This window comes from Mytilinidion resinicola (genome assembly GCF_010093595.1).
Source record: "Mytilinidion resinicola strain CBS 304.34 unplaced genomic scaffold BDZ99scaffold_9, whole genome shotgun sequence".
NCBI lineage: Eukaryota > Fungi > Ascomycota > Dothideomycetes > Mytilinidiales > Mytilinidiaceae > Mytilinidion > Mytilinidion resinicola.
In genome coordinates this window covers 828,271-856,061 of record NW_022985445.1, presented here as the reverse complement: position 1 = coordinate 856,061, position 27,791 = coordinate 828,271, and the positions used below count along the sequence as shown (strand labels likewise).

The 27,791-nt window shown below is 50.8% G+C and overlaps 8 protein-coding genes across 8 annotated transcripts; 5 read left to right on the top strand and 3 right to left on the bottom strand.

The window, feature by feature from the left end:
• The first annotated feature begins 1,404 nt into the window (after positions 1-1,404).
• Positions 1,405-2,586, top strand: BDZ99DRAFT_305394 (uncharacterized protein). The gene is made up of 2 exons (XM_033714223.1): positions 1,405-1,708; positions 2,062-2,586. The coding sequence occupies exons 1-2, from the start codon at positions 1,515-1,517 to the stop codon at positions 2,342-2,344; spliced, it is 477 nt and encodes a 158-aa protein (XP_033577101.1). The 5' UTR covers positions 1,405-1,514; the 3' UTR covers positions 2,345-2,586.
• On the bottom strand, positions 2,392-7,814 carry BDZ99DRAFT_305373 (fatty acid oxygenase). Its single transcript, XM_033714222.1, has 16 exons — positions 7,287-7,814; positions 7,192-7,236; positions 7,093-7,145; positions 6,988-7,036; positions 6,911-6,938; positions 6,058-6,609; positions 5,497-5,888; positions 5,068-5,276; positions 4,852-5,013; positions 4,509-4,563; positions 4,182-4,459; positions 3,958-4,128; positions 3,353-3,767; positions 2,830-3,287; positions 2,687-2,748; positions 2,392-2,630 (listed from the first exon to the last, which is right to left on the bottom strand). The coding sequence occupies exons 1-16, from the start codon at positions 7,677-7,679 to the stop codon at positions 2,566-2,568; spliced, it is 3,387 nt and encodes a 1,128-aa protein (XP_033577100.1). The 5' UTR covers positions 7,680-7,814; the 3' UTR covers positions 2,392-2,565.
• A 2,193-nt stretch (positions 7,815-10,007) lies between these two features.
• BDZ99DRAFT_570756 (uncharacterized protein) lies at positions 10,008-12,590 on the top strand. The gene is made up of 4 exons (XM_033728026.1): positions 10,008-10,484; positions 10,728-10,841; positions 10,903-11,604; positions 11,658-12,590. The coding sequence occupies exons 1-4, from the start codon at positions 10,110-10,112 to the stop codon at positions 12,429-12,431; spliced, it is 1,965 nt and encodes a 654-aa protein (XP_033577099.1). The 5' UTR covers positions 10,008-10,109; the 3' UTR covers positions 12,432-12,590.
• A 1,598-nt stretch (positions 12,591-14,188) lies between these two features.
• BDZ99DRAFT_416279 (proteasome subunit beta type-1 precursor) lies at positions 14,189-15,203 on the bottom strand. The gene is made up of 2 exons (XM_033716782.1): positions 14,987-15,203; positions 14,189-14,938 (listed from the first exon to the last, which is right to left on the bottom strand). Exons 1-2 carry the CDS (start codon positions 15,091-15,093, stop codon positions 14,251-14,253), a joined length of 795 nt encoding a protein of 264 aa, XP_033577098.1. The 5' UTR covers positions 15,094-15,203; the 3' UTR covers positions 14,189-14,250.
• Positions 15,204-15,323: 120 nt separating this feature from the next.
• Positions 15,324-16,419, top strand: BDZ99DRAFT_462735 (uncharacterized protein). Its single transcript, XM_033719916.1, has 3 exons — positions 15,324-15,401; positions 15,463-15,520; positions 15,568-16,419. The coding sequence occupies exons 1-3, from the start codon at positions 15,336-15,338 to the stop codon at positions 16,356-16,358; spliced, it is 915 nt and encodes a 304-aa protein (XP_033577097.1). The 5' UTR covers positions 15,324-15,335; the 3' UTR covers positions 16,359-16,419.
• Positions 16,420-16,633: 214 nt separating this feature from the next.
• Positions 16,634-17,529, top strand: BDZ99DRAFT_488040 (proteasome endopeptidase complex, beta subunit; the record flags this gene model as incomplete). Its single annotated transcript, XM_033722879.1, has 3 exons — positions 16,634-16,663; positions 16,716-16,863; positions 16,919-17,529. 3 exons carry the CDS (start codon positions 16,634-16,636, stop codon positions 17,527-17,529), a joined length of 789 nt encoding a protein of 262 aa, XP_033577096.1.
• Positions 17,530-19,017: 1,488 nt separating this feature from the next.
• On the bottom strand, positions 19,018-19,773 carry BDZ99DRAFT_305314 (uncharacterized protein). The gene is made up of 3 exons (XM_033714221.1): positions 19,739-19,773; positions 19,511-19,690; positions 19,018-19,457 (listed from the first exon to the last, which is right to left on the bottom strand). Exons 2-3 carry the CDS (start codon positions 19,634-19,636, stop codon positions 19,125-19,127), a joined length of 459 nt encoding a protein of 152 aa, XP_033577095.1. The 5' UTR covers positions 19,637-19,690; positions 19,739-19,773; the 3' UTR covers positions 19,018-19,124.
• Positions 19,774-22,398: 2,625 nt separating this feature from the next.
• On the top strand, positions 22,399-27,406 carry BDZ99DRAFT_562829 (ABC transporter-like protein; the record flags this gene model as incomplete). Its single annotated transcript, XM_033727352.1, has 4 exons — positions 22,399-23,057; positions 23,108-24,094; positions 24,144-24,419; positions 24,700-27,406. 4 exons carry the CDS (start codon positions 22,399-22,401, stop codon positions 27,404-27,406), a joined length of 4,629 nt encoding a protein of 1,542 aa, XP_033577094.1.
• Between the last annotated feature and the right edge of the window lie 385 nt (positions 27,407-27,791).

Sequence of the window (27,791 nt, the reverse complement as noted above, 5' to 3'; positions counted from 1 at the left end):
CGCATACAATGGCGCCCCTCCTAAAAAGGGAGGGACACAGTAACGGGTGGCTTGCGTTGTCTTGGATGCAAATTCGCGCGGATAGCATGGCTCCCTCGAGTAGAGTGGAAGGCTGATTGAAACAACTTTGGCTGTTCAACGAAACCCGTGGTCATAGATATCCGCACACTATCTTACCACCGCTTGTGGTGCCTCATGGTATTTCCAGAAATCGAGGGCGATAGATCACGCTTCCAATTTATGTGCATTCCTCTGCCGCTGCTTGGGGCGGCGTGCCGAGTTTACCGGTTGTTTAAAAGGTGGGACTTCCGCCTAAATTGGTATTCTGAAAATATCATGAGGCACCACAAGGGGTGGCAGAGAAGTGTGCGGATATCTGTAACGAGACACAGTATCGGGCTTCCAATGGCATCTGTGTTGTGCTCGCCATGCAGATGAGACCAGTCTTGGGATTCTCGGCCAGGATGCGGGGACCCCGTGGTTTATCTGTACGTGCCTACGCCACTCCGGAGAAAACAGCCAGTCTCAGAGTGCGCTCTTTTCGAACATCCTTGGCCTTGGAGAGCTAGCAAGCCTCAACCGCTGCAGCGTTCGCCGCATGGGGATCTATCCAAACGTTGGGAATGCTACCGCACTTCGAAAATGCGCCACCCGCAGCGGAAGATGGGTCTTACAGCTCCGGATTTCCCTATAGGATGAAGCTCTTGGCAGTGCAGGCAGAGCGAGGATAGATGCATAACTTCGGACATCGTGATTAGGAACCATGACGGTGGGAGCATTGGCAGGAAGGATAGGTATGCATCCGCTTGAATAAGCAAGGAGGCGGAACGCTTTGATAACCCGAAAGGCGCTTCTCGTGATACCGCAGAGGCCCCCATTGCCTCCGTGGCTGTTGCAGCTTCCGGGCACCAGGTCGAAGGAGTGGCACCGACTAGATGCAATGCCAGCGTTGGATTGGACCGGCGGCGACCTCCTTGACGGCTAGGCTAGACGACGATGCGAGGTTGAAAAACCGATGAAAATGCTGCGTGATACTGTCAGCGCACACAAAGATCTTGCGCGCCCCCAAGCAGCCAAGGCAGGCAGTCTAGAGTGTACTCGGAACAAGACGGAGTGCCTCGATCGGACGAATCGCCCAGAAGAAGCATTGCGGCGAGGTGCAGGACACTCCTCCAGCACGAGCTGGAGCTTGGGGATGAAGTAGGCCGATGCAGAGTGTGGAAGGATGCTGTTCCCAGAATAGCGAAGCAGCACATCCAGGGGCAGATCGGGACTAATCCTCGCCGATAACAGCGAATCTATGCATGAAGGCAATGTAGGCTGGATCTGCGACACTGGCATCCTACTTGGTTCGCGGGGTATGCACTTGAATACTTCGGTCACATGACGCGATCTACGAAGTACAACCCCTCATCTTCTTCGGATTCTGAACGCTCATTTCCTTGCCTCTCAGCATCAATCAATCTATCTACAACAGATCGCTTAGATTCGAGCCAGCCCCCCTGGTTAAGATCATGGCCCAGCGATTGGTGAATCCTCTAGACTACTTTGCCATCCAGAACGTCATCTCACGGTATTGCGTCGCACTGGACTCCAAGGAATTCGAGCGTCTGGCAGAGGTCTTTACGACAGACGTGGACGCTACGTATCCGTTTCCTGGCGGCGACCTGAAAGGCATCGAGGCATTGGAGAGTAAGATCCGTGCAAGGTAAGGCGTCTATCTCACATTTATCTGACTTCTATGCACCGTTCAATTCGACCAAGGGTAATTCTGTCGGGACACGCAACTTGGTCAGGGATGTACCAGGTACTGTAAGACTCCATGTCAAGTGCCCATACTCAAGGTAGATCTACCTAGGCAAATCTCACGCCGACGCTTCCCAAGACTCCAAGATCCTAGAAAGCAAGCGATAGATCGTCACACTGTGATAACGTCACCGGAGTGATTCCGTTCCGTAGCTGCTGGGTCTGGCCCATGAAGCTTTGTAACATACACACCTCGGCGATTGAGGATTGTAACCTTCACATCAGTTGATCAGAAGGCTGACTTGGACAACATAGACTTGGCAAAGTAGTCACACAGCACGCCCTCACCACCCAAATCATCACGTTCAACGACGACGGCAAAAGTGCCTCGGCAGAAACATACTTCACTGGCTCGCATTTTGGGCACGGCGCCTTCGAAGGCCAGGTCATTACTGCATACGGGAAGTACATGGATCAGTTGGTTTGTTGTGAGGGAGCAGCACCCGGAATGCCAGGAGCGTCAGGCTTGTGGTTGATCAAGAAGCGAGAGGTGCGATTTATGAAGAGAATTGGTGACGAGGGCATTATGCAGAAATGAAGAGCGCCCTTTCATGCACTCATCTTAGTCAGAGTCAGACGCGCACTGACGATAAAATAGCCGCAGCATAACCCAAAAGTATGTTTTTCAACCTAGACGTTACATAGACAACGGTCCCGTTCATACCAAGATCGATCGATAACTAACAAAAGCGATGGTTTGCATAACGAGCGATGAACTGCTGGGTATATCTTTCCGAGCTCTCCTACAGCTTTCTTGGCCTACTTCCCGCCCTTGGGCATGGGCGGAATCGGGGGCAGTTCGCCGTCCCAATTGACTTGCATAGCTATGTTGCGTTAGCACTTATGATGATGGGAGTGATGTGGAGAGGGTTTGACTTACTGAGCGGGAAGGGGAAGTAAGAGCCATGGTCTTCTTTCATATAGACGTAAAATCCGCCAGGTCTATGAAGAGTCAGCGAACATCCCCGCAATCGCAAATCTAGCAACTCAGAGATCAGGAGAAAGGAAAACACTCAAACCTACCTCGGAATCTTCTTCAACTCCCCCTTTGGCCCGGGGGCTCTCCTCAACCCATCGAGCTTTCCTACCGTCTTCAGCATCGCCGTCAACGCAACTCGACTCGCATCCTTCCCCAAACACTCATGCGGACCAACGCCATAATGGATATAATTCTCCATCGGACGGTCGACCTTAACCTCCTCCGGGTCCGGAAACATAACAGGGTCCTTAGCAGCGCCCACGAACGACACGAAAACCTTGTCGCCGGCCTTGACGGTGACCTCACGGCCGCCGTCGTCGACGGTGCAGGCCGAGGCAGCTTCGCGATAGGAGCCGAAGGTGCCGTTGAGCCGGATGCCTTCCATGCAGTAGTGCAGGATGGCATCGTCGGCTTCGGGGGTATCGAGCCTGGCGAGGCGGTTAATTTCGGGGAGGTACTTGGAACCGCGGGGGGAGAGGTAGAAGTCGAGTGCTTGGGTGAACTTGGGATACCGTTAGCGTCTTTCGGATTTCCAAGAGGAACAGTGAGAGGAGTACGAATGCTTACCACCTGAGCCTGGTTAGGTACCATAGCGCATGCTACCGGCAAGATCTGCGACCACGCAACCTCTTCTGCACCCATTCCGGACTCGAGAAGACGCCGGACCATGTGGACGCCGTAGTCGGTTAGATACGACTCGTTTTGAGCGATGCCATCAACGATTCCAGCGATCCAGCCGGTCAAGCTGACGGCTTTGACGTTGGCCTCGACGAGCTTGCCGAGCGCTTTGGCGACGGCTCGAGCACCCATGTGGAGAGGGAAGCTCTTCGCCGGGTCCATGTCGAAGAAAATGCAAATGAAGATTACGGCGACGGCCATGTACATCTCGTGTTCAGTGAACACACCACGAGGGTGCTCTTTCGTCTTCAGTGGTAGTGAGAAGACATTTGCTGCGAAGTGGACGTGGGCGAGGTTGCCGACGCTGTCAGAAGGTCAGTTTTCTTGGTCTGTGTACACTCGTTTGCCAATGTTAGGGTTGCCCCCATGCGGTTCTCCAAATCTCAGCTCGATGTCATGTCGGAATCTGAAAACCCGATGGCGGCCCCCAAGAAGCAGCAACCGAGTGTGCAGGCTACTAGAGTTCTTAATCGAAAGTCAGGGGCTAAACTTACTCTCTTGTAATGTCAACATGGTTGACACCAGCAATCTTGAACGATTTCTCATGCAGAAGCTTCAGTGTGATATGCTCATAGAAGTTTTTGATATCACGGTGCCAGTTCTCCCGGTATAGTGATTTCGCCATGGTTTGTCGTTGTTTTGCGTGGAGCGGAGTGTCTCCAGAACTGCGGAATCGGTCAATATCAATCATGTCAATGTAGAGTAGCACGATCCTTACAGCATGAAGTGAGCTCCACCTTTGCCCATCAGTTCTTCGGTGGTCTTACCCCACGTGACTTTAAACACTTTCTGATTGTCAAGGACACTCTTCGCGCCAATGTACGTTGTGAGATTGACACGCGGTGGAATGAATCGAGGACGATCATAAGAGTAGTGGCTCTCTCGGCCAAGGGTCTTCATGATCTTGCGATTCTCTGAGGGAACCGTCATGGGGAAATGAGCGTAGATGCTGTCCGGCTTGAAATGGGCTGGGAATGAGCGAAGGAACAATTTGTACTACAGTTAAATCAGTATTGCTTCGTGTCGTATGATTCCTTCTACCTACGAATACGCATCCTTGTTCGACGTTCAGGTCGTACTGGACTTCATTGAAACCCCAGCTACATTTGGTCAGAATTATCGTTGGTGTGGAGGAACCAGACACGCGAGGCATAAAAAAGGCGGTACTTTACTCCCTAGAACAAGCCGTGGGGGTGGGTGTGTACACCGGTCTGTCAGTGCTTGGAGGGCTTCAACGCGCTTTAACATAGTCCAAGGTGAAGAGCTTCAGATTCCTGAAAATGCATTGAAGCACCCCAAGCAGTGGCAGCCAGGTGTACACGGCTGCACGAGACAGAGGCTTGATGAGTGTGCCACCTTGTTCATGCCCAGCGTGCCAAAGTACTTACTTGGTCAAATTCTTCGCGTGGTAGTCAATCGTATAGAATCGATCACCGCGAACCAAAACTACAGCATCTGAGAGAATGGCTCTGGAAATGGTGAAGGTGGGTGCAATGCCAACACCAGGAACCATCGGTACCTTTGCTTCCTCTGCAACAATACCAGGATACCTGAGAAGATGATAAGCAAGATATCGGGAGGTATTCGATGTAAACATAGCTTACATCTCAACATAGTCTGGATGATCGTAGAGGTGGCGTAGTTGCTCCGCAACCTTGGGATCTGAGTTTATGCTCTCAAAAGTTTTATGCGGCGCTAGACCAAAGAAGGTCCTGAATTCGTTCAGAGTTGCAAGTCCCCATTTGCGAGCTTGCATCATTCCCAAGATCTCAACTGCTCGTAGAGCTTTTGGCACGTTGTTGGCGCCAAAGGCCTATAAAGTGTTAGCAAGAACTGATGTACATAAAGTGCCTCGCCATTGATCCATGTACACTGTTCTGCTAATGCCTGAGGTGGCCCAGTAAGCCTACTGATTGCTCCAGTCGACAAAATTTACAAATTCAAAAATGTGTCGAGGAGCTTCAAGCAGCGGCAAACAAGTGTACACGGATCTGTGACGAGTTATTATGAGCAAAGATATGAAGTGAACATACCCCCGCACAATCCTCAATGCTATCGGAAATGATTGCAACCAACTCGTCGTCGCTATATTTGCCATCAGCATCTCTCTCTAGCTTGGCGAATGGGCGCTTTTGTGGGTCTTTATCCAGACTAGCATTCCATTTCCCGAGGCCAATCATCAATTCATGCATCGGAACCTCTTCTGCAGGCTTGCCAAACATCTCGCGATACATGTTTTCAGTCCATTCTTCATCCTTCTTACTGGTTGCGGAATGCCAGCGGTACACCAAGTTGAACTCGGCAGAGACCTGGTTACCAACTCCTCGTGGTGTACCATCCTTTCCAAAGGACTTTTCCATATCAACACGTGGGTCGAGGGTCCATGTAGTGTTGCTCCTGTTCAGATTGACGATGGTACGAAGATCTTGATGCACGTTAGTCATACTTGCTACCTTGAAGCAGTGGAGATAGATAAGGATAGTCCAAGTAGAACGCCTGTGTATACTCGTTTGACAGTGTCTGGGGTGGCCTTGAGAGTTTACGGAGAGCTCAAAAGGATGACTGGCAAGTTGAATTTATGGAAAATTACTCACAGTCCAGAAGAGTGATGTTGATATACAAGCCACACGTCACCAAGCGACCAGTCTGAAACAAGTCATTGTCACGCTTTGCCCAAGCTTTGTCGGCCATTTCTTTTGGAAGTCCGTCCCTTGGTTTGCTGAAACGTCCGTTCTCATTGATTGCTGCGAGCTGGTCGACGACGTAGTTGTGGAACCGATTAAACATTATAAGAAGCACTCCGCAGCCTGGTGGGAAGCCAAGCATACGCTGCTCAGAGAAGCAGTCAGCCTTCAGCTTACCATCTTTGAATGTCCGGATTTGGTCCTGGTCTTCTTGCGTATCACCATAGAGAGGAGACAGATCCAAATAAGAGGATGTTTGGGAGTTATTCATGTCACTGTGATCGGTCTGGAAGAGATCGTGAATGATCAGCGAGGCCCAGTAAAACAAGACACTTGAAACCTTGTTCGGGTGTTCGGTGAAGTCGTGGCGGGCAAAAACGGCATCGAAGATCAGACCAGGATCTGGGAGAGCTCCCGGGGATATTGTTTTTGGTAGGACACTACGAGCGTAGGGCGTATTTGCTGATAAACTTTTAGCTCCATAAACACGGGGGCTATAAAGGTGGACAACTATCAAGCACGCTGTTTCATGTGTACCGCGGTCGGCCACTGCTTGGGGTGCTTCAATGCATTTTCGGAAATCTGAGAGTGATGGAAGCTCTTCACCTTGGGCTAGCTCTTCACCTTGAGCCACTTGAAAACTTGTCGAAGCGCTTCAAGCAGTGGCAGACATGGGTACGTATGAGGCAGCGTGCTTGTGAACATGCCACCTTTTTCACGCCTAGCGTGATGAATTAGGTTCAAGACAAGAAGGAAAGCTTACCGGCACCGAGATGAGGATACATTATATTCTAAATTTGTAAGCTATTGTCGCGATGTCATGTGCGCGGTGCGACTTACATTGTTAGATCCATCGGCTTGACGATAGGTGAACTTATCGCCCAAGTATCTAATAACAAATCAGCATAAAAACCAGCCAAAAGAAGGATGTCTAGGGCAGCTCACGATAGTGGCGGATGTTGCAAGGAATTCCATAGCTCATCAACGAATGCGTTTGTCTTGCTGAAGGTTAGGATCGATTTCAGCTACTTGATAACTACTCACCAATTCCACTCGATTCTTGGACAAAGTGGGGAGGCCGGCAACTAGCTGCAATCATAATTAATATGGTCCCGACGGAGAAGAGTTATAGGAAATACCTGAATGACGCGCTCCATGATGTATGTTTTATCATCCACAAGCTCGCCCTTCGCTTTAGATTCCACAAGCTCCTTGACGGTCTTGAGGTCCTTAAATCCCAAGTTTTTGATGTCGGCCAAAAGTCCACTTGGCTCATCCTTGTGGAGATATGAACCATCTCCTGTCTGGCTAGGCAAGGGCCTCTGCGCTGCGTGGAGAACTTGCGCATACTGCTCAAAGGTCCCGCTGACCTCCTCCCGCTTCGCGGAATGATCAGGTTGCTCGGATTTCAGGTATTGACTCTGGCGGCGCGAGGTTTTCTCTGAGGAAGCAACACCGTTTGTCTCGCCATTGACCTGGCCATTCTCCTTCTTTTTGTCCTTGCGAAACGTACTTGAGAACCTTCGTAACATGATTGATCTTCAAATAACCGTACTGTACAGCGCTATGATGGAAATATACAAGTTTTATAGACACCACGGTCTGAGGTGGCCTAGCGAATCTGGGGGGGTTCACGAAGGAGAGGGGGAGGTAGGTAGCTAGAAAACATGCAGCTCCGGTCTCATATGAAAGTACAAACGCTAGCCAATACCGTGACACGCTTTGATATGGCAAGATCAAGATGCAGGAATCGACATTGGAGATGCCGACCATGGTGGGTCCTCGACCAAACCTTGCCTTGCATCATGTGTGGACCTCTCGCTGTACTCCGCTTTGGGGGATGCACGCACTGGGTGCCAGAAACAGTTGCCCAACCTCCATGATTGGTGACGATGGCGGCTGCGTGGCTGCGCATTGACGTATGTAGCAGAAGCTTGCGTCCGAAGCTGAGCTGTGTGCTGAGCTAGAATGAGAGATGGGCTATCACAGACATGCAGCTACTTTGCGCAACTAGTGCTGCAGAGCTTCAAAGTACTTGTGTAGCAAATCCCAGGCCACCAATGTGCCGGATCAGCCAGCCACCTACAAAGTTTCAATATAATTCCCCTGTCTTACCCCGGTTCGTTTTACTACTCTACAGTGATGTACACGATCAATTGGTCTACAGCTTCGCCTCCGTTGATGATCTGCATATCAATACGTCCGCGGGCCAGATATATGACTCCACCTCGTGGGGCCTTCAAGGGAAAAATTGGTAGCAAACCTCATCTGGTCTAAGCACGAGTCACGATCAGCGGAAGCTGATCTCTGTGGAGAGGGGCCTGACCGCCGTTCCCTACCTCGCTCCGAGTGGTCAGCTCGCCACTGTTGAGCGATGGCAGGTGCAGTGATCTACCTTTGCACGCAGGACATGCAAGAAGTGGCACTTAGTTTGAGCAACCCGTGGTGGATGTGTACGCGTGTATGCCACCGCTTAAGGTGCTTCAACGCATTGTCAGGACTCTGAACAAGATAGAAGCTCTTCATTTTGGGCTATGTGAAAACGCATTGAAGCACCCCAAGCTGTGGCAGACAGGTGTACGCACAGGCAGAGTACTCGATGAATGTGCCACTTGTTTCATGCCCAGCGTGCACGGCTAGCAAGGCCTCCAACGAAATCCATCAGTTGAGCGACCACCACTCGTCCGAGAGCACAGCTCTAGTGTAGATATTGTGTTTCTGTGTCCATCACCGTGGCTCCGCACGCGTCCCGTGGGCGGGTACCCCAGCGAGGGCCTCATTCATCAAGATCGGGCCCCGCTGAATCGATCAGCGCCATATCTCCATCTTTGCCGTTTCCTCAGCTCCAAAACACGCTGGGCGTAAAATTAGTGGCACAGTTATGAGGCACTCCGTATCGTGGGCCTCTGCTTGGGGCGCTTCAACGCATTCTTAGGAACCTGAACGAGGCAGAAGCTATCTATGTTGGGCTATGTGGAAACTCGTTGAAGCGCCCCAAGCAGTGGCAGACAGGTGTACACACAAGACAGCTTGTCCTAGAATTGGAGTGCCACCTTTTCCATGCCCCGCGTGCCGTGCTTGGGCGCGGACCGCAGCCATCAAAACAGTGGTGCGCTGTGCATCGCGGCCAGTGCGCATTGCCGCCAATGATGGAAGCTGGAGATATCTGGCAGCTCTGACGAGTCGACTTGTCGCCACCGATTCAGTTGCATGCAGGAGCATCAATAGCTCGGTGGAGCTGCAGCTCGGCGGAGAGACAGGCACGACAGGGTGACGGGAAGTGAGGTTTGTGCGAAGCGAAAGGGACCGGCCCGCCGTCCTACCGAACTAGCCCAACTTAGTGCCCGATCACCCACATCCACTCTCCCCATCTCCACCATCATGAATTGGGGCTCCTACTCGCTGGAAGTGCACATACACTCGCTTCTTTCGCCTCCATTCGTCCTCAATTGGCCGTCAGAACCCAAAAAGCAACCCCTGTCCCACCGATCCTCCACAAATGCGGACACCCGATATCCCAGCGCCCGGCACCCATGGACGAACTGTCTGTCCCCAGAGCCCCTCCGCTCCTGCAGCTCGAGCAGACGGTGCTCCACAGAGCTGGCAAAAGGCGGTCTTGTGATCCCCATCGGGATTCTTCATGCCGTGCTTCCCAACGAACCGTTCTCGTGTGGAGCGAAGCTCCGGAGGATGCGCGCCACCGTCGTCACCTGCAGCTGGAGCTCGTGCGCCGGTGTATCTGCAGTTCCATGTAGCATGCATCTGGGTCTACCGACTCGTTGCTTGGGCGGGCTTGTGCTAGAGTAAGCGGCTCCGATCTCAAGACCTCCCAAAAGCTCTCACGCGCTTCTCCGCATGCCAAGCTCTTGATGATTGTATTGTTCAGCCTCAATTGAGCTCTTCCTCTCGTCTTCTTCGAATATATCCATCTCCCTAAACTTTCACTATTGTTTTTATGCCCAATGGCTTCTTTGCTGCCAGCGAGCCAGGCCCCTTCGCAGAGGCAACCGAGTCCGGGCACAGAACGCAATGAATTCTTCGTCCCCGTAAAGGCAGGCCCCCACAGGAGGCGCAAGAAGTTCATCTTGTGTTTTGATGGGACGGGGAATAAGTTCTCGGGAACTGACTCTGATTCCAACATCCTAAAAATCTACCGGATGCTTGACCGGAATGACGAGAGTCAATTCCACTATTACCAGCCTGGCATTGGTACATATGTGGTGTCAAAGTCTTATTCGCATACCAGTCGCATTGACCGCCTCAAGTCTTGGTATGCGAAAGCTAAGGATTCTGCGGTTGGGACATCGTTCGATGAACATGTAATGGCAGGCTATCGAGTAAGCTCATTCATACAATACCTCGTCACAGATCCGTGTACACTCGTCTGCCACTGCTTGCTGCTTGAAGCTCCTCGATGCATATTCAAATTTGTAAATTATGTTTATTGGAACAATCGGAAAGTTGCCGAGCCACCTCAGGCAGTGGCAGAACAGTATACCAGGATCAATGACGAGGCACTGTACTTCCCCCATACCCATCACTTGAAGGGTGTACTTTTCTCTTGTATTGATGATCCATAGTTTCTCATGCGCTACTACATTCCTGGTGATGATATCTATTTCTTCGGATTCTCGCGTGGCGCATACACTGCTCGCTTTCTGGCTGAGATGCTCGACCATATCGGCCTTCTCTCAGTAAGTGTTATTAAGTACAATGTATTGTCCTATATTTGGGCATCTTGCTGACCCTTTTTAGGCCGGAAACGAAGAAATGTGCCATTTTGCGTGGAAGACCTTCCAGAAATGGCAGGTTCGACAAGAACGCACCGAGAAAGAGAAGGATGATAAGAAATACCTTCTGGATTTCATGTGTGCTTTTCGCGAGACTTTTAGCCGGCCTGTTCGTCGCATACGATTCCTAGGTCTCTTCGATACTGTCAACTCCGTCCCGAGATTCGAGAACGCGTGGATGCAAAGGAGCAAGTTCCCATATACCGCTCGCAGCTCTGCCAAAGTAGTCCGGCACGCGGTCGCCATCGATGAACGACGCGCAAAATTCCGGCAAGACCTGATATCGGAAACGAAGCCAAAGAAGACGCATCACTACCATCATCGACGCCAGCGTGTCTTGCACCCTTTCAATCTTGCGGCCATTGACGAAGTAGAGCAACAAACCCGAGGCAGGCCAAGCACAGACACGCATCGTTATAACCCATCGCGTCGTGGTACCCTAATGCCACCCGAGAATGAAATATTCAAAGATGGATCAGACACGAGAGGTATCCGTAGTTTGAGTCCCGGTCTCTCACCAAATGGACGTTCTGAGAACGATCGACCATCCTCGGCCGCCACATCGATTTCAGAGACCTCGATGGCGGCCATCATACACCACGATGATGAGGATTCAGACGGCGAAGAACAAGATATTCGGGAAGTCTGGTTTGCTGGATGCCACGCGGTACGTCAACATTATATGTACCTAATGTATCAATCAATTGCTAATGATTTTAGGATATTGGAGGTGGATGGCCCCTTGGGGATGGCGAAGATTCAGCTCTAAGTCATATTCCTCTTGTGTGGATGGTTAAAGAAGCACAAAGCGCCGGCCTCCACTTCGACGAGGTCAAGCTTAAGGCCCTCAATTGTTGTCCCGACGACATTCTGAGAAGCAAATCAACTGTAGTCCCGCAGATCGAAATTGACCCAGCATCGCCTGATCCCGAGATTGGGCCCTCATCAGGACTTCAGCATCGTCTTCGGCCGCATACGACAACTAGCTGTGTCGGATCCAAGCCCTCTCGGTTCCACACGTTGTTGGAGTCTGCTGCCTGCCACGGGAAGATACACGACGTGTTGCAATTTGGAAACGGCGTGTCACGGGCGTCTGTCGTCTCATGGAACATCATGGAATACTTGCCTTTCCGCCGAATGGACTTGCAAGAAGATGGCTCTTGGAAGAGCATTGCTTGGCCCTTGCCGAAAGGCGAAACCAGGGACGTTCCAGACAATGTTGTAATTCACAATTCCGTGGTTAAGCGCATGGAAACGAATCCTGACTACAGACCCGGAAATCTCATTGTCGGTGGAGGCGGCAGAGGCGTTCGAAAGGCGCCTGCACAGTATGGGATGGGGAAGTGGATCGTCGATCGTGGGGAAGGCGACCCTGTTAGTGAGGTACTTGTGCGGGCTGCTCCGCCGGAAAAGAAGAGATCAGAGAACGGTGTCACAAACATGGGCCATACTCCGTTTGGTCCTCAAGGTGTTTGGATTTCTGCAAACAGATAAGTTGAACCAGCAATATTTGGCTGTGTAGAATAAGCTAAAGCACAACTTTATGGCGCCCCTTCCTGGCTATTGGCTCACTCAGCGCAATACCGTATATCTATCCTTCTGTTGTAGCTAGCTTTCTCACTCACTATCAACCAATACAATACTTGACCCTCTATTTCTGCTGCTGTTTGTCCCTCCGCCAGTCTGATATTCCCCCATTTTGAGACCGACAGCGTCAGCTCGCGACCAGTGAGTGTCCACGGTAGATGTAATGCTGGGACAATTGGGTACCGATGTGATTGAGTGTTCTTCTAAGTCTCCCTCTAGAATGTGCCTTCCTTCTGATCAGTGGACGTAGGTTTGCGAATGGGGCACAGATGTGAACTTAGATGGGCTATCCTCCAAGGTACTGCCCAAGAGTGAATGTGTATCCCGCTGTGGGTTGCCAGAAGAAATGCTGCCATGAAAGAAGTCAGATGTAATGTCCGGTGTCCTTCTCTGGGTGGGAATGTCGAGGATGTGTATGCCGTGTAGAAGGCCGTCATGAGAGAGTGTCGGAAATGGCTGAACTTGAGGTATTAGGAAGTGAGGTTTGTATGTCGTAGAAGGGGTTCCAGTCCAATTGGTGATGTTATTGACTTAATGCGTCCCTGACGAGGAGAATGAGCACTCAGTTCGATGCGTTTATAACGATCTGACGCCACTCAAGAGCCCTAATAATGTGTAGCCTATAGTCATAATCCCGGATTGCAGCTGTGTCTCAACGTTCCTAACGGCTGGTAGTTCGAAAGTCCCGGGCAATCGATGGCTGCCTGTGTCCCGGACAGCAAGGCAGGACACCCAATAGTGCGTTGTTCCATCTTTTTTACTCTGTTCTCAACTGCTAGCCTCTCGTCGGGCGCCAGACTGAGGGAGGTGCAGAGAGCAGCGGTAAATAGAGGGTCAAGTATTGTATTGGTTGATGAGTGAGTGAGGAAGCTAGCTATAACGGAAGGATAGATAGTTATAACTACGGTATTGCGCTGAGTCAGCCAATAGCCAGGAAGGGGCGCCATAACGTTTAGGTTGAAAGGCACACTTATGCTGAGGCACACTTATGCTGCTGCCCTTTCATGACCTGGGTGCCGTTTCGTTTCCGTGTGGCTTAGAACGTGTGTTGGGAATTGCCTATCATGGATGAAGTCAAAGAAATTGTAGAACACTGAAGAAGTAAAGGAACTACACGGGGTGTTTATAGGTGCAGATGTCACTACGTTATGTGTATTTTGGAGAATTCAATGAGGGTTTGGAAACTGTGGAACGTAGATGAAAAATAAGGGGGGTTTATAATGGTAGAACTGACTCCAGAGACAGGCCATAAGTCTGTGCACACCCGCTTGTCACTGTTTGGGGGTTACCCCGTGAGGTTTAAAGAGTCTAAGTACGATGTCAAGTTTCAGGCAGTGCAAATCAGGCAGCTCCTTGATTCACTGGCTACTGACCTAGCTGGGCCACTCCTCACAGTGGTGTCAAGTGAGCAAGGTTGGAGCCAAGCAGTGATGAATCTGTGTGTCCAGACTCATAGTGGAATACTGTACGTTTTGTGGATTTCGTTGCGTGTTTGGGTTTCATAGTGTTGAGGTCAGAAGAAGTACCCAGAGTGTGTTGTCGTCGTTTATGTTAGCAGAAGCACCTAGCGTAGTTACTTGTGAGACTTGTATGGAATCAAGTGACGGAAGCCTAGAAAATTTGAGTCCATCTTGGATTGGTAAGAAGCAAGTCTGATTCTATAACTCGCTCACGCCAAGCACCAAATAAATATTCACCCAGCCAGACTCCAAGCCTCTTTGCAAGCTCAGTCCTTCTTCAACTCCTCGTATATCTCCTCGATGCCATCCTTCGTGATAATCATCATCTGTAGCCCGTCGCCGACCTCAATATGTCTCTCTACCGCACTCGTGAACGCATCCTTGACCAGCTCCTCGACATCCTTCCGCGGCAGCGGCTCTGGCACCCGCTGCTGCAACGCATGCCCCTCCCCGCTCCCCGGTATGTACTGATTCTTGAAGTTAACCTGATTATCCAAGAACGGCATAATCAAGCTCGCCGCCGCACCCGCCGCTCTGCACTGCTCCCGCTCGTAGCTCCCCACGGGATCGTAGCTGTATAGCGCGCCCTTGCCCTCCTCATCCAACCCGCCCAGGATCGCCGTCACGTAGTAGGGGAAGAAGCGCTTGCCGTACAGGATGTGGGACAGGCGCTGCGCACACGCGGCTACGCTCATCGGCTTGCCGTGCTGGTACTTGTACATCTTGACGATGGTGTCGAGGCGTTCCTTGAGGGCTTCGCCGTCGGCCGCAAAGCCGACAACGGAGAGCACGATGCGTGCGCCTTTGCTCTCGGGCCCTTCACCGCCGATCTTGAAGAGCTTGGGGGCGTAGCGCGTGTTGATGCTGTAGCCACTTGTTGAGCGAGTGTCGCCGGCGAGGATGGAGAAGTCGGCGCCGGATATGCCTAGTGTGGAGCCTCCGTTGTCGGTGTAGCTGGGGGTGGTCAGTGAGAGAATATTCAGAGCGTATAGGTGATCGTACGGGTAGAAGCTGTGTTCTCGGATGCCCGCTGGGGCGGCGGTGGGTGTTTGCGCGAAGGAGTAGCCTGGTGCACCGTTTGGCGGTGCTCCGGCGAATACTGAGGCCATGATGGGTAGTTTGGTAATTCTGGTAGACGACGAGAAGGCAGTGGTGAGGAATGTGGACGGTCCTTTCACTGAATGCGGTGGTGAGGAGGTGGGTGGTCGTGGAGAGCTGGTGATGGAGCTTCGTTTGGAGTTGACGCGGAGCTTGATGCCTTCCGCCTCACAGACGGTTTTGCCAAGGCTTTCTCCGATATCTTGAAGATCCATGTTCTCCATCAACCTCACCTCCAGCACATTCACGCATTATGCTGGGATTGAATTATGCGAGCAGCGACGAAGAGGAGGAAGTCGCTGCTCCAGTCAAAGAGCAGGTAAGGAGTTCAGCTTCGAGTCAAACCCATACAAAAGGCCGGATAGCTACTAATAGACAAGACGCAGACAAAATTAACTAGTCAACAGGCCTCTGTCAACCCCTCCGTAGCCCTTACACGTATGTCAATGGGTTGTTCCAACTGAAATCCATGCTGAATCAACTAGACAATGCGACCAAATCTAGTGGGCCAGCTCTGGCTCCCGCAACACAAACCAAGGATGGAGCAGGCAGTGAGGGTCCCGTCGTAGGACCAACACTGGGGCCGTCTGCCACTTCACCGCCAGCAGATCCTGTAGCAGAAGGCGATTCCGCGCCTCTATCGCCGTATTCTACGTCTCGACTCATCATTCGAAATCTTACAATGCCACCCATACCAAATTTCGATATTCCACCCTCTCCACCGGGCTCCCCTCGACCCGGTCCTACAGCAAGATTCGCGCAGTTTTTGGAGTTGAAGAAGCGGGGAGTACATTTCAATGAGCGAATTGAGAAGACATCAGCTTTGAGGAATCCCAGTCACCTACAGAAGTTGATGGAGTTCGCGGGCATCAGCGAGACTGACCAGTATGCGTCAACTCTGCCAGAGGAGCTGGCTATTCCTTCTAAGTTTCCGGAATGGGCATACGCAGATCAGCTGGTTGCTAGTCAAAAAGAGATCACGAAACAGCGCGAGGCAGAGCAAGCAAGAGTGCAGAGGGAAGCGATTGAATTTGTTCCAGCTTCGGCCTCTGGAGCTTCGAGCAGGGCTGCTACGCCCGGAGGGTACCTTTCTAGAGGTAGTGGGGCAGAGAGAGTCATGGCTGGATTGGATAGAGAAAAGCCTGGTCCATCTTTGGTTCAGGATCGCAGCAAGCGGAAGGAGTATGAGCATCGAGGTGGGCGGGACGAACCTCGAAGACGGAGGTTCCATAGCAGATCGCGGTCTCCAAGGCGGAGACGCTCACGGCCAAGATGACGTGTTGGCAGAGATGCTCATATTCAATTTCAAAAGGCCTTATACCCAATACACATACATGTTTAGAACTGCAAGCGTCGTGATTCCACCTCCATAAAAATGAAGCTCGGACCAAGTCTGGAGCGGCCGCCAGACAGCCTTCGCGTCGTCAAGCTGCCTGGACCCATCACCGCAAATCCCACCTCTATCAACCCTCCAAGCCCCCACACACTTTGCTACACATCTCCGCAGCCTCCCCCTCAACTCGAATCTCACTCACTTCCTCCTACATCGCCATGAATCACCTTCCTCAAGCTTGGGGCCGTGTAAGCACCTCAAACCTTCAGCCTACCTCTCCATCTATTAACAAACTCACAGCCACGAGACGACGTCTACGGCGCATACAGCAACTCGTTCTTACAGACCTCTGGCCCTACAACACACACACAATCGCCGATCGTGACAGGAACCTCAGTCATAGCAGTGAAGTTCAAGGACGGCGTAGTGATCGCAGCGGACAACCTAGGTACGCCCACCTTATACACAATGTCCATCCTAAACTAACAAGGGATCCCTCACAGCATCATATGGCTCCCTCGCCCGCTTCACCGACGTGAAGCGCCTCCGCAAATTCAACACCCGCGCCGTCGTCGGCTTCGGCGGTGACGTCTCTGACATGCAATACCTCGACCGCCTGCTCTCCTCCCTCGATATCCGCGAGAACTATGCCGAGGAGTCCCCCGACGCCCAGCTGCACGCTAAGAACCTGCACACCTACCTGTCCAAGGTCATGTACAAGCGCCGCTCTGACTTCAACCCGCTGTGGAACCACCTGTTGGTGGCGGGCCTGGATGGCGAGAACAAGCCCTTCCTCGCGAGCGCAGATCTGCTAGGAACGACGTTCTCGAGCCCGACGCTAGCGACGGGATTCGGGGCGCATCTGGCGCAGCCGATTCTCAGACGTACGGTCCCGGATGAGGCGACGGTGGCGTCTGTGACGAAGGAGCAGGCGGTGGAGTTGGTCAAGGAGTCTATGAAGGTGCTTTTCTATCGGGATGCGAGGAGTATGGACAAGTACTCGATTGCGGTGATCACGAAGGAGGGTGTGGAGCTGAAGGAGAATGAGAAGTTGGAGAATCAGAGTTGGGCATTTGCAGAGGGTATTAGGGGATACGGCACCCAGGTCAATTAGAGCGAGCTGAGCGAGGCGGAAACCCAGAGAGCGGTTATAGGTCTCATGGCAGTATTAGGTGGGCAGTTGGGGTGGATAGACTCACATGTACTATGAAATGAACAGCATTTCTGGCCGCGGACTGGGTACATATGCATTCAAAAACAAAGCTCCCCCTCATATGCAAAAGCCATTTCGTTGAACCGAACGAATCTCGTAAGTAGTTCAAACAGGTAAAGTTTCTTTCAATCGATTCATAGTCAAGATCAAGCACATGGCTTAGCGAATCTCATCCCCATCAGGCTTCCTTGCACAAAAAGTGGCAGTGCACGAATCTATGAATCTTTTTCTATCATGTCCTTTAGCCATACACTTATTCTAGGCTTGCTCCCACTGCCTAGCTCCACTCCGGTTCTCTAGTACGATATCAAAGATTGTAAAGCGACGATTTTGACAAAGCTAGTAGCTTCCGGGCCACATCAGACGGTGTTAGACTGCCACTTCATGTCTAACCAAGCCTACCCATCCACTACCCACTAGATCCACTTTCGCTAGCTTCAAATATTCACTCCACCTCCAAAAAAAAAGAAACCATCTGAGTCATACGTCTATGCCACAAACCCAAAAAATTGCCAAAAAAAGATAGCTGAATAGCTCAGAACGGTTTCGATCCTGACGGGCCATATTAGCATGATCCGAATACCGGATTTCAGTGTAGCTAGCTTACCGTTGTCCTCCGGGTACCACAATATATGTATATATATGAGCCCGGCTACATGGAACGTCAGTCAATTGAACCCAAGACCTCGAACAAAGGGTAACATACCGCGCTTCCTGCGATTTGTTAGCCTAGTATATGAGGAGGGGAAGTTGGGTTACTTGCCGCTGCGCCACTGAGCTGATTTGGGGTGCTGTGAAAAATAATCCGTATAAGTAGATGGAATCATTTACATGGGGAGTGATTCAACTGATGCTTTGTAGTCACCGCATGCAGTTAGGTTGCGCGAGCTTGTGTGGATGCATTCCACAAAGGGAGCATTGACCCTATGAGCTTTGTCTGGTGGTCCCACGAGCCCCCTTGCTTAAATGGCTCGTTACACGAAAGTAGACTCGTTGGATTGGTGGGGAGTAACGCAGGGTTGTCGGAGCATACCATCAATTCCTACATGATGCTATCCATAGAAGTCCTATGTGTTTGAGTCTTAGTGGCCGAAGTGTGCTTTACGCCGTCACAAGATTTGACATGCTGGACAGACCCGACGTTCATCAGGAAGGCACGAAATCAACATTGCGAACCCTCGAATCGAAGACATCAAAGTGGTGGAGCGAATCATACACCGTCAAGAATCGGCGAAGAAAGCGGGGGGAGGTTGAGTCCAAGTCAAAAGATAGGCGCCTATAGAGATATCCATCGCATTAAACATCCTATGATCTTTATGAAAAACTTCAGACGGCGACGCCCAGGGATCTTATGTCACGCACAGAGTTCCAAATCACATTGAGTACATGGAAGAGTGATAGCTCGATGAAAGTTATCTCTGCTTCTTGAATCAATCTCGTAGAGATGATATATCCAACTACGGTATGAAAAGTCCGAGTACAGGAGAAATAGTGGATCAAAGCCCAACAGTGTCCTGTACGGAATCGAACGCAGCGACACCTTGGAGTATCGACGAAATTGGTGGTAGAGTATCACCGTGGTGTGTTTTCGAAGGTAGAGTATGTGTTTCCAAACTCGGTTGCGGAGTTTCGATTTTCGGATTCAGTAGCGGAGTACTCGTTCTCGATTTCGGCATCAGAGGCTGAAAATCCTTCCATTCGAATGCGGCATTGTGCTTTGAGGCCCGGACCGCAACCAGAGGCTTGCAAGTGCTTACCATGTCCATTTCACGCGACCACTGTTCGTACTGGAACTCGATGCCCCGAAGTTCTCCGACAATCCATTCGTGCTAGTATGTACATCAGATTGACACAAACCAACGAGAGAAGGAATCTAACCTACGTTTTGGTATTGCTGGATCCATTCCAGGTTGTCTATATGATTAAACAAGAGCCTCATGTCCACTCTATACTTTGCCATATCTAACGTTACAACCGTCAATGAGTCGTTTATGCCCCGTCTATGCATGGCCCCGTCGTAGTGTTCTCCGAGGTTCTGAACCGCATATACAAGCCAATTGTGCTAGGATGTTAGGCCACGAGTAGCAACAAGATAACGAATTGAACTTACTAGCTTCTCAATCTGGCCTCCGAGCAAGCCCACCTCATGATTCAAGACAAATCTTACGTCTATCACATCCTCCTCAGTTCTCCTCAGATTTCTGCTTGTCATTGAGCTATTGCATAAGCCGATTTCATGCGTCTTTTGCTCGTATCGGGCTTCCAGTTGCCGCAGTTCGCGGACAAACCAGTTGCCCTGAGACGTTAGAGTCACATGTAGGAGCAAGAGAGCGATCGAAGCTTACCAGCTCAAGATTCTGGTTGGCCCCCAGCTTTTTCTCATGGCAGAATGAGAACCTCACGTCTAGCACGATCTCCTCCAAGCTCACGTCTGTGCCGTGGTCCTTCCCCCGCGTCAGAAGTCTGAAGAACTTCGATGCTGCAGCGGGTAAGGACGCGTTGTTTTGATGTTGGACAATGTTCTCGAGAGAAGAATGTTCGGGCCAGTAAAAGCTGTTCATATTGAAAGTGTCCATATTGGAAGGAGAGAGGGTGTAGTGGAGTAGTTGTGTCAAAAGTGCAACCGTCAGAGGAAACTTCGCCGAGCCTGAGAATTGGTGTATGTTGAACAAGAGGAGGTAAACTGTAATGGAATAGAACATAAGCCCTTTGCGATACTCGAGGCAGTCGCAACATCACTGAACACTCCTTCCCGTTGACATCGCAACCCAACTTCCAGCGAGTAACTCTTAGCTTCGTAGTGAGCAACAAGAATGGGTAGGCGCAGTGGTGGGGACATGACCTTCACCGCTCTACCAACGTCTGAGGTGGCCTAGCGAGCTTAGCAGTTGTTCGGTTAAATATATATTTGGATTGTGTTTGAATCTTTGAAAATTGCTTGAGACACCACATGCGGCGGTAGGAGACTGTACACACATCTTTTCTAAAGGTTATCGAAAAGCTGAATACGAAACCCCACTAGCGCGCTCCCTTGATCAAGGACAGAACGACCGCGGCGAAAGCCCGGAGGATTTACCTACTGTGACCTTCTGAATGTTCTCTACTCACCATAAAGCCATTTGCGCTTTGGTCTCCTCTCGATCTAGCCGTAGTCACATGAATGACGCATGAGTAGATGACGAGCGTAGAAGCCCCAGCATGAAATCTCCAGCGCCGGAATAATAGCCCAGCGAAGACTGAACTGGGAGAGATATGGCTATTGTAGTATGCTCATATATGAGAGAAGGGACAATGAGAGAAGGTTTCAAGATAATAATTAGACAGGACCCATATAGTTCTATAGCGCGTCGCCGGCCTGTTCTTATCGGCATTGTTGCTTTCATTCATTCGTGTTTTTTCAACCTAACTTCTCAAGTTTCAAAGATTGCATGAAGTTAGTGAAGACGTCTGATAGTTGGTTACTCTCGTGATATTGATGAGAGAAAGAACGAATCTAGGATTGACCAACATGGGCCGAGCTCCCGCGGGGCTCTACTGAAAATTCTCACCCTTCCCTATCATCTCTTATCATACATACCACAGTACAGGAGAGACGATAAGGAGCTGCATGCCACCGGATGTACGGCACTTAATTCCTCATGACTCCTAATCCCCGTATTCCCAATGTTCCCAAACTCTCCTTCCCAACGCTAAGCCTCCTCCAATACAGCCGCCTCTCAAACCTCTATCTTTGCCCAACAATATGCTAGTTCGTTAAAAGACCTAAGGAGTATTTGGCCATACCCCATGAGGGAACCGGTCCTGCGCGTCATGCAGCTCCTTTCGCGCCTTAACCCCACCACACCGCCTAGTTCAAGCTCACAATACCTCCACAGTTCTCTTGAACGGGAGAGCTTCGCATTTCTAATCCGGTGGAGACTTGGAAGATTCTTACTTTCCCGTTTTGTCATGCAAAGACAGCCCAACATGGAGATTTTAGCTGTATCTAGTTGGCTTGGGTGTTTGATGGATACGACATTTGGAGTCCATGCCTGAGGTACTCAACCAGATGCATCCGTCGATGCGATGAGCTCCCGACAATGCATATGAAGCTTAGTAAAGGAACCGACAAGTAAGCGATAGTTTTTCTATCTGTGCACCAATCAAAGGATTCAGAATGTATTCACCGCCCGATCGGCCTGATCGACAGGACCCGCCACTAAGTCCAGAAGAAGCGGGTACTTGACTAGCAACCGCTCAGCGACCACCTTTGTCTCCGCGGCGCTGGTGGCTACAACGCTTGCTGCTTGAGACGCTCCCGTCTTGGCGCTAGATACGCCGTCTTGTTAGAGTTTAGCAGTTCCACCAACAGATGCACCAGTGGCTGGCCACAGCTATCCCACAGAACCAAAATCCCTTATTACAAGGGTGTGACGTATATCAGCTAAGTCCGACGTCTTCTCCATTTGTCAACGTCGGAATCATTATTCATAATCTGCTGCCCCTGCTCTTGCCTCTTCTGCCCTTTTCGCTCGGAAGGAAGTGCTTTTGCGATTGCTCCTGCAGGTGCGCTTGTGTACTTTTGCCTCGCATTGCTTTGATATATTTTCAAAACTTGTTGAAGCGATAGTTTGGCAAGTCTGATAGCTCTTCGGTCCACCCCAGACGGTTGCTCCTTCACCTGCGCAGTTCCGCGCCTTATACTTTCAACTAGCCCATCCGTTTTCGTGTGCTTGTAATCGACGTACTTTCCCAATTCCAAAGTCCCAGAAGTCATCACCGACAAACAAGATGTGGGGAACAAGCGTGCCCCACGACATACGCAAAGGCAGGAACCCATGGCACAATGAAGAGGAGGAGCGCCAGAGGCGAGAATCAGAAACAGACGTGACTGCTAATACCAGCCCCGATGGCGAGCCAACCAACCTGGAAGGAACTTGGGGGGAACGTGATGCCGGCCACATGAATGAAATTATGGCTATGGAAGACTTCGAAGCGCTTCGAAGGAATTTGTCCAATTTATCGAGATCGCGATCCCACAAGACAGAACGATCAGATGGCCTCAGTGGCATCATCAGTCGCAGAAGCAACCGAATGTCGAACCTACAGCGACCTACAACAGCTGGGACAGAAGACTCGGAGCGCGGAGGAAAGATATTAGACAAGGACGACGACTTTCAACTGCACGATTTCATGCGCGAGGGCCATTTCGAGAAGCGCCAAAATGGAGAATCGGCCAAGAAGGTTGGCGTCACCTGGAAGAACCTGACTGTCAAGGGCGCAGGATCGACGACAGCTTTCGTCAGAACACTCCCTGATGCTGTTATTGGGACCTTTGGACCGGACCTCTACAAAATCATATCCGGGTTTATCCCAGCGTTGAAGCTAAAGAAGCATGTGGAGACGCGGACCCTTATCCACGGCTTCTGCGGTGTGCTCAGGGACGGAGAGTACGTGTTACCCACTTGAACATCTACCTGGCTAAGCTGATATTTGAAAGGATGATGCTGGTATTAGGACGGCCCGGCTCTGGTTGCTCTACGTTCTTGAAAGCCATCGCAAACGACCGAGAAACCTACGCGGAAGTTACTGGTGACGTCCACTATGGAGGCATATCAGCCGAAAAGCAACATAAGCAATTCAAAGGGGAGGTCAATTATAACGCCGAGGACGACGTCCATTTCGCGAACATTTCAGTCGAGAACACTCTACGTTTTGCTTTAATCAACAAGACGAAAAAGGGTGAAAAGGGATCAATCCCGATCATCGTGAATGCTTTGATGAAAATGTTCGGAATCTCCCATACTGCCAAGACCCTAGTAGGCGACGAGTATGTGCGAGGAGTCAGTGGTGGAGAACGGAAACGAGTCTCCATCGCCGAAACACTTGCCACCAAATCGACCCTAGTTTGCTGGGATAATTCCACTAGGGGTCTCGACGCGTCTACCGCTCTCGATTATGCGAAGTCTCTGCGTGTCATGACAGACGTAAGCAATCGGACCACGCTCGTCACCCTATACCAGGCTGGAGAAGGCATTTACCAACAGATGGACAAGGTCCTTGTAATTGATCAGGGGCGATGTGTCTTTCAAGGGAATGCTGGAGAGGCCAAGCAATACTTCATCGACCTTGGGTTCCACTGCCCGGAACGGCAAACAACAGCAGACTTTTTGACTGCAGTAACAGATCCTTCAGAACGCCGATTTCGGGAAGGATACGAAGACAGGGCCCCAAAGACACCAGAGGATCTAGAAAAGGCATTCAGATCTTCCACGCATTACCGGCAGATCCTTAAGGATATTGCAGACTACGAAAAAGATCTCGAGGATTCGAATTTCGTCGACGCGAAGGAATTCGAAAAGGCAGTCCGAGAAAGCAAAAGCAAAACCGTGCAGAAAAAATCAAGCTACACCGTCAGCTTTGTACGGCAGGTTGTTGTGTGCACACAACGAGAATTCTGGTTGACTTGGGGTGATAAAACTACTCTGTAAGATAATCTCAGAGGACACTTGCAGCACCGCTAACCTCAGCGACAGGGCCACAAAGTTCTTCATCGTCATTTCGAATGCCTTGATCGTAGGCAGTCTATTCTTTGGAGAGCCGCTAGATACCTCCGGTGCATTCACTCGAGGAGGTGCTTGCTTCTTCTCCATTCTCTTCCTCGGATGGCTTCAGCTCTCAGAACTCATGAAGGCTGTCTCTGGACGCGCTGTCGTTAAGCGCCATCACGATTATGCCTTCTACCGTCCTTCAGCAGCTAGTATCGCACGGGTAGTGCAAGATTTCCCACTTCTTCTCGTCCAAGTTGTGATGTGAGTTCCGTCATTTCTTTGTAGTGCTTGGCCATAAGTCTGGGCATGTGCGTATACCACTGTTTGAGTGCCGCTTTTGGGAGCTAGACACCACTGCCAGGAGCAGCCTCGTTATCAGGAAGTCGATCCGTCAAGAAGCATTGCAGATTTCACTGCATCATCCTTGACATCGCATCTTGAGTTTCAAACCCCCCTAGGGTACCCTAAGCTGTGGCAAACGAGTACGCACAGACTTATGGTCTGTCACTGAAACTAAAGAAGGAGTTGCTAACCGCATTAGATTTTGCCTTATCATGTACTTCATGTCGGAGCTAGATGTAACAGCCTCCAAGTTCTTCATCTATCTCTTATTCGTCTATACCACGACTATATGCATCACGTCATTATACCGAATGTTTGCAGCAGTATCACCGACGATCGACGACGCAGTTCGATTCAGTGGACTTGCGTTGAACCTTCTGATCGTATATACCGGCTACGTTATTCCAAAACAGCAGCTCATCTCCCAATACATCTGGTTCGGCTGGCTGTATTACGTCAACCCCATTTCCTACGCTTTCGAAGGTGTCATTACGAACGAGTTTTCCGGTCGCAGTATGCAATGCGATCGTTCTCAGTTAGTTCCACAAGGCCCTAGTATTGATCCTTCTCGTCAAGGCTGCTCTTTGACTGGTGCTGGAGTCGACGCTCACACAGTCACCGGAAGCGACTATCTTCAGACGACGTTTACATACACTCGAAGCAATCTCTGGAGAAACTTCGGTGTCATTATTGCATTCACCGTTCTATATATCCTTGTTACCGCACTTGCAGCCGAAATTTTCTCCTTTGCTTCCGGTGGAGGGGGAGTGCTGATCTTCAAGAAATCAAGAAAGACCAAGAAATCCCTCCGGCAGTCTCCCGCTGATGAAGAGAAAGTGGTGTCTGGGGATCGGGTCGACAGCACCTCAAGCGGGCAGACTATGACGCAGGAGCAAGCGAAGGATGAAACGCTTCAGCACATCACCAAGAGCGAAAGTGTCTTTACATGGGAAAATGTCGAATACACTGTCCCATATCAAGGCGGCGAACGCAAATTGCTGAACAAAGTAAGCGGGTACGCCAAACCAGGAGTAATGGTAGCCCTCGTAGGAGCTTCTGGAGCAGGCAAGACTACGTTACTCAATACTTTGTCCCAACGCCAGAAAATTGGAGTCATTGCTGGCGATATGCTGGTCGATGGTGGACCTCTGGGTCGGGACTTCCAGCGGGGTACTGGATTCTGCGAGCAAATGGACCTCCACGATCAGACGGCAACGATCAGAGAGGCTCTCGAGTTTTCTGCCATCCTCCGACAAGACAAGGATGTTCCACGCAAAGAGAAATTGGCTTATGTAGACAATATCATCGACCTGCTGGAACTCAACGATCTCCAAGATGCAATCATCTCGAGCTTAGGCGTCGAGCAGCGTAAGAGGTTGACGATTGGCGTCGAATTGGCCGCAAAGCCATCGCTACTCCTCTTCCTGGACGAACCTACTAGTGGACTCGACAGCAACTCAGCCTACTCGATCGTCAGATTCCTCAAGAAACTGGCTAGTGCGGGGCAGGCAATTGTTTGTACCATCCATCAGCCAAGCTCAATTCTGATACAGCAATTCGACATGATCCTAGCCCTCAATCCAGGCGGAAACACGTTCTACTTCGGTCCTGTAGGGGAGAACGGCAAGGATGTCATCAAGTATTTCGCCGACCGTGGAGTTCAGGCTCCCCCAAACAAAAATGTCGCCGAATTTATACTGGAAACTGCAGCTAAACCTATGAAGCGACCTGACGGGACGAGAATCAACTGGGACAAGGAATGGAGAAACTCGGAGAATAACGCAGAGGTAATGAAGGAAATTGAACGACTCAAGAGCACAAGAGGCCGGACTCGGGGAGAAGAGGGCGCTCATGAAGAACGCGAGTTCGCGGCGTCCGTTTGGCTTCAGACGATCATGCTAACCCGTCGCATCTTTACTCAATACTGGAGAGACCCATCCTACCTCTACGGCAAACTGTTCGTCGCCGTCATCATCGGTATCTTCAACGGCTTCACTTTTTACATGCTCGGCAACTCAATCGCAGACATGCAAAACCGCATGTTCACCTCCTTCCTAATCATCCTCATTCCACCAACGATCGTCAACGGCGTCGTTCCCAAATTCTACCAGAACATGGCCCTCTGGCAGGCGCGCGAGCTCCCATCTCGCATCTACGGCTGGGTCGCCTTCTGCACCGCTCAAATTCTTGGCGAGATCCCCATCTCCATCGTCTCCGGGCTGCTCTACTGGCTCCTTTGGTACTACCCCGCCGGCTTGCCCACCGACTCTTCAACAGCCGGCTACGTCTTCCTTATGAGCATGCTCTTCTTCCTCTTCACATCCAGCTGGGGCCAGTGGATCTGCGCCTTCGCACCGTCTTTCACGATTATCAGCAACGTGCTGCCCTTCTTCTTCGTCATGTTCTCCCTCTTCAACGGCGTCATCCGACCCTATTCCCAGCTGTCGGTGTTCTGGAAGTACTGGATGTACTACGTCAACCCGTCCACCTACTGGCTTGGCGGTGTGCTCGCGGCAACGCTTGACGGTATCCCGATCTCCTGCAAGCCCAGCGAGACGGCCCGCTTCACGCCTCCGTCTGGCAAGACTTGCATCGACTATGCTGGCACTTTCGTCGCCAATTCGCCGGGTTACTTCATCGACCCTAATGCGACGGACGTGTGCATGTATTGTCCCTATAGCTCGGGCAATGATTACCTCTCGACGCTTAACATCAAGGCAAGCGATAAGTGGCGCGATTTTGGGATCTTCCTCGCGTTTTGCATTAGCAATTGGGTGCTAGTGTATTTCTTCATCTGGGCGGTCAGGATTAAGGGGTGGAGCTTCGGGTTTGGGGCTGTAGTGAGGGGGGCTGCGAAGGTGAAGAACGCGGTGACGAAGGAAGGGGGTGAGAAGGAGCAGAAGTGAACATGATGAGGGCTATGCAACTTTTTGGGGGTATGTGGATTCCAGTGACGATTAGGTAACGGGACAGCAATTGTGAGCGCTGCATAAGTAGAGATCTGAGAACTAGCCTAACCGATTACGAAATCATATCTGCGCAGTTCTTTATCCATGAGATATTGCAGCTGACCAGGATCAGACCTGTACGTATCACGTGGAACTTCCGTGCTAAGTCAGCCTCCCTGAGGTATAAAAAGCTAGTTCCCCACCCACTCCTACCCCTCATCAGGAAGGACGGGCAGCAGCTTCAAAAAACTTATATCTCGCAATTTATGGCAGTCCGGTCGGCTGGGTATCAAATCAGGCAAGAAGATTTGCCACGTCTGCTGTAATCGGAAACGTCAGCGAA

What these genes read in the sequence shown, in the direction of transcription:
- BDZ99DRAFT_305394 (XM_033714223.1), top strand. Translation starts at nt 1,515, where the DNA reads ATGGCCCAGCGATTGGTGAATCCTCTAGACTACTTTGCCATCCAGAAC. An exon ending in GAGAGTAAGATCCGTGCAAG is followed by an intron (nt 1,709 to 2,061) that starts GTAAGGCGTCTA and finishes TGGACAACATAG; the next exon opens with ACTTGGCAAAGTAGTCACAC.
- BDZ99DRAFT_305373 (XM_033714222.1), bottom strand. Translation starts at nt 7,679, where the DNA reads ATGTTACGAAGGTTCTCAAGTACGTTTCGCAAGGACAAAAAGAAGGAG. An exon ending in GAGTTGAAGAAGATTCCGAG is followed by an intron (nt 2,749 to 2,829) that starts GTAGGTTTGAGT and finishes GACTCTTCATAG; the next exon opens with ACCTGGCGGATTTTACGTCT. An exon ending in TTACTTCCCCTTCCCGCTCA is followed by an intron (nt 2,631 to 2,686) that starts GTAAGTCAAACC and finishes AACGCAACATAG; the next exon opens with CTATGCAAGTCAATTGGGAC.
- BDZ99DRAFT_570756 (XM_033728026.1), top strand. Translation starts at nt 10,110, where the DNA reads ATGGCTTCTTTGCTGCCAGCGAGCCAGGCCCCTTCGCAGAGGCAACCG. An exon ending in ATGTAATGGCAGGCTATCGA is followed by an intron (nt 10,485 to 10,727) that starts GTAAGCTCATTC and finishes GATGATCCATAG; the next exon opens with TTTCTCATGCGCTACTACAT. An exon ending in ACCATATCGGCCTTCTCTCA is followed by an intron (nt 10,842 to 10,902) that starts GTAAGTGTTATT and finishes GACCCTTTTTAG; the next exon opens with GCCGGAAACGAAGAAATGTG.
- BDZ99DRAFT_416279 (XM_033716782.1), bottom strand. Translation starts at nt 15,093, where the DNA reads ATGGCCTCAGTATTCGCCGGAGCACCGCCAAACGGTGCACCAGGCTAC. An exon ending in CGAGAACACAGCTTCTACCC is followed by an intron (nt 14,939 to 14,986) that starts GTACGATCACCT and finishes GACCACCCCCAG; the next exon opens with CTACACCGACAACGGAGGCT.
- BDZ99DRAFT_462735 (XM_033719916.1), top strand. Translation starts at nt 15,336, where the DNA reads ATGCTGGGATTGAATTATGCGAGCAGCGACGAAGAGGAGGAAGTCGCT. An exon ending in CTGCTCCAGTCAAAGAGCAG is followed by an intron (nt 15,402 to 15,462) that starts GTAAGGAGTTCA and finishes CTAATAGACAAG; the next exon opens with ACGCAGACAAAATTAACTAG. An exon ending in CCCCTCCGTAGCCCTTACAC is followed by an intron (nt 15,521 to 15,567) that starts GTATGTCAATGG and finishes TGAATCAACTAG; the next exon opens with ACAATGCGACCAAATCTAGT.
- BDZ99DRAFT_305314 (XM_033714221.1), bottom strand. Translation starts at nt 19,636, where the DNA reads ATGCATAGACGGGGCATAAACGACTCATTGACGGTTGTAACGTTAGAT. An exon ending in GGATCCAGCAATACCAAAAC is followed by an intron (nt 19,458 to 19,510) that starts GTAGGTTAGATT and finishes TGTACATACTAG; the next exon opens with CACGAATGGATTGTCGGAGA.